The sequence below is a fragment of the Hydra vulgaris genome, chromosome 11, assembly GCF_038396675.1.
Source record: "Hydra vulgaris chromosome 11, alternate assembly HydraT2T_AEP".
In the NCBI taxonomy this organism is placed as follows: Eukaryota; Metazoa; Cnidaria; class Hydrozoa; order Anthoathecata; family Hydridae; genus Hydra; species Hydra vulgaris.
The window spans coordinates 5,239,962-5,247,847 of record NC_088930.1 but is presented as its reverse complement, the minus strand read 5'-3'; the positions used below and the strand labels follow the sequence as shown (position 1 = coordinate 5,247,847).

The 7,886-nt window shown below is 26.1% G+C and overlaps 1 protein-coding gene across 1 annotated transcript; it reads right to left on the bottom strand.

Annotated features, from left to right (window-relative positions):
• Nucleotides 1-2,944: 2,944 nt before the first annotated feature.
• LOC136087175 (uncharacterized) lies at nt 2,945-5,047 on the bottom strand. Its single transcript, XM_065809674.1, has 2 exons — nt 4,867-5,047; nt 2,945-4,002 (listed from the first exon to the last, which is right to left on the bottom strand). The coding sequence occupies exons 1-2, from the start codon at nt 5,005-5,007 to the stop codon at nt 3,274-3,276; spliced, it is 870 nt and encodes a 289-aa protein (XP_065665746.1). The 5' UTR covers nt 5,008-5,047; the 3' UTR covers nt 2,945-3,273.
• Between the last annotated feature and the right edge of the window lie 2,839 nt (nt 5,048-7,886).

Genomic DNA, 7,886 nt, shown 5'->3' with positions numbered 1-7,886 from the left:
AACTAAAATTACAGACGGAAAGTAAAAGAAAAACAAAGGCAGCCTATTTTCAAATTTCAAAACTTGACCTAAAATATATGTAACACCACTGGATTAAAAAATATTATACTTAAGTCTTTGATTTCCATGTACAAAATAGCCAGCCACTTGGGCTGGCTACTTTGAACAAAACTTTTTAAAAATTTTAAAAATAATCATCATTTAAAAAAACAAAAACATTATTTTATATTTCACTACTATGAAAACTACAAAAAATGCACCTTTTTCATTTTTCCTTTAAAAATATCATATTTATTGCAGTAAAATCTAATGTGAATTTTTTTTAATAAAATGATGATTACTTTTGGAACTTTTATAAAATATCAAAAATAATCATCATCATAATTTGAGACCCAACATGACCAACTTTTGAAAAACTATTTTTTTGAAATCATTTGGGACTGGTCAAATAGGGTACATTATAAATATTATATAATGTACCCTAATATATATATATATATATATATATATATATATATATATATATATATATATATATATATATATATATATATATATATATATATATATATATATATATATATATAGTATATTATACTTTTTTAATAATAGTTTATCTATTTATATTTAATATTTATTGAAAAAAGAAAGATTCTGTTTTTAAAGTAATTATTTTCTCCTTAAATCTCCTTATTTTTTCCTTGAAAAAATTGGCGTTCGCGACCAAATCTCCTTATAAATTGGGAAAATATATCCTTAATTCTCCTTAAAGTCCTTATTTTTAGCTTCAGTTTTAATAGTGGTAACTTTGAATAATTACAAAGAGTTAAACATTAAAATTTTTAAAAAAGAAAATTTGTACTGATTGCAAAACTAGCTTACATGTTTCATGTCAATATATGAACTCAAACGAGATTTTGTTTTCATGTTTTGTTTCAACCTTAGTTTTGAGAAAACTGATATTAAACACTTTTCAAAGGTTTAGAAAAAGTTTGGCAGACTACATTAATTTATATATAAAAGATGACAATTGGATATTAATACTCTGTTTGAAATTTTTAATAAAAAAAGAAAAATTTGTGTTTGTCTAGTGAACAATAATTTTTTGTACTGTTACATATAAACACTGACATTAAAAGCAAGAAAAAGTATTGTAAGTTAAATAATTTGAAAGTAAGTCAAATAATTTGACCAAATAAAAGTGGATTGTGGCATCAAAAAAATGCAAATTATTGTGGCATTTGTTTTTATTGTAATAATTGAAAAAAAAAAAGAACAAAATTAAGTCGTAGCAATTAAGTATTTTAATGGAAAAAGAGTAATCAAGAAAAGAAAAGAAGATTTTTAGAAAAAAGAAGTCAGTTGCCATGCTATATGTTTTTGTTATTATAAAATGCTTTTGTATAAACTCTTGAAATATTCAACGTGAATTTGCGTGTTTCTTTTTTCTACCTCTTTACCCTTGCTTCCCCATTAAGATGTGGTACAATGTTTTGTAATCTGTTACTTACTAGATAATCCTGCGTTTAAAGCTAAATTGTAAACGTGAAAAAATTTCTAAATACAAAAGAAGTGATAATTGTTTTTCTACGGAACGGTTATTTTGTACAGTTACATATAAGTTTTAATATTACAAGCCAGCAAAGAGTATTGAATTTTTTTATATCATTATACGAGAGGTATTCACAGAAATTCAAAATAACGCACTTGATTTTATTGCTTATACCAAAAATAACATAAAGAAACTATTTATAAAATTTTATAAAGGTTTTTTTTTTTTTTCATTTTTTTAGAGCTGACAGATTTTTTTTTTCTTCAGAAGTATTTAGAGTAAAATAAATTGATAGCATAATAAACATGAAATTTATCAAAATTTGTTGCTTTATTTAATATTATTTACCATCAGTTGCTTTTAGAGGGTAAACATTTTTTACCAATTATAGAATAAAATTACCAATTTTTTTTCAGGTTAATAGCTATATATCAACAAACATGTTTTATATGTATTGACTTTTGAAATTGAAATAAACTACAACATGTAGTTTTCTTGTTTCTACCTTTTACACTTAGTTCTTCATAAAGGTGTGGTAAGTTAAGAGTTATTCCTTTTTAGTAATCAATGAACTATATCAAAACTCACTTGTAGAAATCAAGTTATACACTTTTTCTTATGGTTTATTATGTTACAATGTTTTGTAATCTTTTATTATTAAGATACTTAAAGCAATCGAAATCAGCTCTTGCTTACAATTGCTTTTACTTTGAGAGTTGCAAATTACCTGGGTTAGCTATAACAACCAGTAAGCAATATTTTCAAACCTAAAATATTTTAGATATTTAATTATATATATAATTTGTATATGATATATAATTTGTATATGTATATGAGAGTAATTAGTATAAAGCTCTGAAAAGAAATTAGCGAATTAAAAAAAATATTTTTCTAACTAAATGATAGGATTAATTGGGAACTTAATGTGAAAGATATCGTACCAAGTTATCAATATTTTATGGATGTTACAAAATAAATTATAAAACTGTTATAAAAATCTATCGTATGAAAATCACAGCATCGTCAAGTTTCTCGGCGGACGTGTAATCGGCGCACCTCCCCCTAAATTCGGTAACTACCGACAATTTACGAGTGTGATTACTAGTTTACTTGCGGTGCGGAGTTATTTACGAGTGCAATTTAGTTTGTAATGTTTACTTAAAGTACGGAAGGAAAAAATCGACAAAAAAACATAACACTGTTTTATTAACTTTATATAATGTTCTATATTAAATAAAATATAGCGAAATTGAACATTAAAAAAAAGTTATCTAATAAACTTACAACAAAAAAAAAGTTGCATTTCTTTATCACAAAGATGCGAGATAAAACAATTTATTTACAAAAAAGAACTTGTTTACAAAATATTTTTTAATATTATTACTAGTAGTATTTTAAAGCTTGCTTAAAACTAAAAAGAAATATTTACTATTAAATAAAACTTTTTCAAAATTACACACACACACACACACACACACACACACACACACACACACACACACACACACACACACACACACACACACGCATATATATATAAAATATCTAACTTTATAATTCTGCTTAAATATCATTTATTTAAAAATAACTAATCTAAATTAAAGATAGTATAAAAACCTACAAATAGGTATCCTCTCTAATAAAATAATTTCAGTAAATAAAATAAAACAGCTTATTTTATTAGAGAGGATACTTGTCATGTATATGTTGTAAAAAAACGTTTATAAAATTGAAGTTGAAGTGAAGTTTTGCCAAAGGTTTTCAGTTTTAAAAGCGAAATACTTTCTGTATATTGCTTCATCAAGTCGACTCCACTTCAAATCACCTTGTGACCCGCAAACAAATTTCAATCTTCGCTTTATTCGACTCCAAAAAGCCTCAACATGGTTTGATGTTGCTTGTGTTACAGGATCAACAAAGTTGGTTGTGTGATTTACTGTGAGATGGTTAAAACCTATGTTATTCAAATTATTGTAGGCAGCCCATTGATCTAAATGAATTTTAGACCCAACAGCCACCCATCTTTGAATTAATGGAACCAATGTTGCAGCAGTTCTATCTTCCACACGTGTTAAATATCCCTTTTTAGTCATTAGATCATATGCTCCGAATATCCAGTGTTGTTCGACGACATGCCCTACATTAATCTTCCTTTTAAACATTAACGATTCATCAATTTCAACAACATGGCCAGGACCACCTAACTGATTTCTATCAGGAACATCAATTATTTTAAAGGAACATATGTCTCTAAAGTACTGATACCACTGAATTGATGTATTTTTGCAAATACCAACTATATTGCTGGCTGTTGTGACAGGCACCTCCGCAATCCATAAAAACATAAGTTGAAGAATACTACTTATGTCTAGTGATGAACAAATTTGAAAAAAGCCACTTCTAATTGTCTTTGTCTTCTTGCATTTACAACACCTCCAAATATGTTTGTCCTAAATGAAAAGTAAATTTGATAAATCTTATTCTGATATTGACTACAAATAATAAAAACTCAAAGCTTAAAAAAGCTTACTTTGTCTTAAAACAAGCGCACACAAAAAATCAAAACTAAGCTTAATGAAAGTGTATTAATGTTTTTGTGATAGTAAACACTCCCAAAGTTTAAATAAGGATTAACAAAGCTAATATAAACATTAATCAAGTTTAAAAAAAGATTAGCAAAGCTAATAAACTATTGCTCAAGCCTAAATAAAGATAAACAAAGCTTAAATACTATTTAAGCTTTGTTTATTCTTTATCTAAAAAATTTAGATAACTAAACAAAGCTTAAATATTATTTTAGCTTTAATCTTTATTAAAAATAAAGATTAACAAAGCTCAAACAAAGATTAATATAAACTAATATAAACATAATATAAGCTAATATAAACATTACCACAGCTTAACTAGAAATAATTTTTTAAAGGCTTTATGTTTTTGTGATAGTAAACACTCCCAAAGTTTAAATAAGGATTAACAAAGCTAATATAAACATTAATCAAGTTTAAAAAAAGATTAGCAAAGCTAATAAACTATTGCTCAAGCCTAAATAAAGATAAACAAAGCTTAAATACTATTTAAGCTTTGTTTATTCTTTATCTAAAAAATTTAGATAACTAAACAAAGCTTAAATATTATTTTAGCTTTAATCTTTATTAAAAATAAAGATTAACAAAGCTCAAACAAAGATTAATATAAACTAATATAAACATAATATAAGCTAATATAAACATTACCACAGCTTAACTAGAAATAATTTTTTAAAGGCTTTATTATTTATTTTTCGCAATTTAAGCATGATATTTAAAAACATTTACCTGACAACGATTATACTTTTGAACATTCATAGCATGTCCGCATTCACAAAATTTCTGAATATCCATTAATCTGTAGTGCTGGAGAAATCTTATTAAATTTTCCTCATTTATTAGTTCAATAAAATGTGTAAGAGGAGACATCTTCAAAGCGTTGAGAAGTTAACATAAAATGATATAATGACGTTGATATAATAAACGTGTTTCGAAATTTTAACATAAAATGATATAATGACGTTAATATAATAAACGTGTTTCGAAATTTCCAAATTCCGAAACTATTTTCCACCAATCATTTTATTTTTTATTAACCATTAGATTTTAAAACAAATCACACTCGTAAATTGTCGGCAGTTACCGAATTGGGGGGGGGGGGGGGGGTGCGCCGATTACACGTCTGCCTAATTATTAATAAAGACTGTATTTTTTTCTTTGAACTGTGTCACCTTAAAGGTGTTACAATTGAAGTGAGTCAATTTCAGAAATAAGTTCATGAAGTTTATACTTTATAGAAGATAGAGTAAGGCGAAATTGAATTGTTCAGAATTTTGCTCAAAAACAAAGTGCAAAAGTTGAGATACCAATGATAAGAGGTGAAGTTTTTAGTTGTCTCCACACAAAAAATTTAGTTAGTTAGAAGTGGTTCTCTGAAGTGCCATCATATCGGCCAGTTATATTTACTGGTGAATTATCTGCAAGATAAAGTGAATTTTTTAATATTTGTGTTGAAAATGTTGTTATTAGACATACACTTTAGTAAAATGAATAATAGTTCAGAGCCTGTGTGTATAAAATGACTTTTATATGTTGTATTTATAAAGCCTGATTTTTGACATAATCTATAAGTCAAAAATCACAATATAAGCCTCTATAATATACAGACTTATATTGTGACCATTATGTATGGCGTTATCTTGATCAATGTTGTTACACTAGTAATATATTGCTGTATCTTTTAGGTATTTTGTTTGGCTACTGTTTTTTTATGATGTTGTTTTGATATGATTTGTTCCTTAAACAGAAAGCTGTACAGTGTCTTTTTTTTCACACGTGTTCAATTTCAGCAATATTTTTGTGTCAAAATTATTTATAATTTTGACACAAAATTATTGCTAAAATTGAACACATGGGGAAAAAAAGAAAAAATTTTTTACAGGAGGTAGTGTAAGATTATTTTATTTTTGACATTTTTTTTTTGCATTTTGTTTCTTACTTTCTTATTTTGCATTGTGGTTGTTTTTAATTTTTAGAACACTTCAAGGATATGATTTAATTAACAACTGTGCGGATTCTTCTTGGTTGATGCCTAAAAGATTTTTTGAAGGCAGTTCTGCATTATGCATTTTATTGTAGTATAAAAGCATGCCAATAATCCAAAAACTATTCAGTCATTAATTGTGAAAAAGATTCTGCTTCAAGGAAAAAGGCTTATAAAGTGTGCTTGGCTAATTAGTTTAACAAGTTTCAATTGTGATGATTGACTGGTGAGAAACTTATTTACTTTTTATGTTTTAACTAAATGATTTGTTATTGTTAATAGTTACGTTATGAATTGTTTGTGACCTAAGTATAGTAAAGTTTTTATTTCTTCATTTGTATTACTTAGCATAAATATTTAATTTTTTTTCTACAGATTAGTTGGTAAAAACCTTTATTATCTTTTTTGTTTAATGTTCAGTATACTGTTATATGTTTTCGAACTAGATAAAATAGTTTTTATAACATAAATTACTGCAGGCTATAGACGAATCTAATTTTAGTTAACTTCTTTGGAAATTTTATATCATTTACTTAGTTTATTGTATTGCTTATTTGTTTATTACTTTAAAAAAAAATTTTTTACAAAAAAAAAGTGTAAAATGCCTAACATCCCAGCTAATACAATACGTTGGGCTAACATTGGATTTTTTTTTTTTTAAACATCTTCATTTCCAAAAAGGTTGTAAGCAACTTCTATTACAGAAAAGATAAAATTTATAGAGCAAGATAACGAATAACAGAAAAATTAATAGATTGTGAAATATATGAATCAGGAAAACAAAATGAAGCAAGTGAAAAAAAAAGTTTAAAGAAAAAAACTAGACAAATAAGAATTTTCGGAGCACTTAAGAACAGTCATAGTAAAAGGATTAGACTTTATTGAATGATGAGTAACACAAGAATGAATTTTAATCGATGGCACAAGAGACTCTAGCTCTTTAGAGCAGTGTCCATTGTAGTATTTATAAAAAATAGAAAGAGAAGCAACATTACGATAATGTTATAATGGTTGGAGATTGGCTGCAAGAGCAGGTCAAGGTGCAAAAACAATTCACTTTTGCACCTTATCTAAAAGAGAATGGGCATCACTAGAAGATCCACCCAAGATATGGCGAAAGTGTTCCATACAAAGACGGATTTAGGATTTATAGAGATAAGATATTGATGGTGATGTTTCCATTGATATATGCTTATAAACTTAAAAACATATTATAAGTTGACAATATATTCAAAGGCTGAATTTTAGCACAATTGTTATAAGCAAAAGGTCTTTGCACACTACCAATTTGGCATTTATACTTCAAGGGTTGTTTATTGTAAACACTTTTATTTTTTCTATGTTCTATTTATTTTTTTGTGTAAAGCTAATTTTAAAAAAAGGTTCATAAATTTAGAAACTTTAATACAATATAATAAGTTGTGACACTTCCGTTCTGAACAAGAATATTTTATTAAACATCATATGAATTAAAATATAAACTAGTTTTTTATCCTCTTTACATAAAAATGTAGAAATTTAAGTAGCCTAATTTAAAAGACTCAAAAAACCATATTGCATATTCAAAGCGCATTATTGCTGAGTGCAAGAAATCTCAAAATTAAACGCAAAATAAAGCGGATTTACTTAAGAACACTAAAATCAACATTTGCCCAAAAACTACCCTTAAAAAAACACACAGAACTTCAAAAACATACATCTACAAAATTTTTGAAAAAATCAGCAAAGAACAATATGTAACCCAACCAATCCGCAAATATATCAA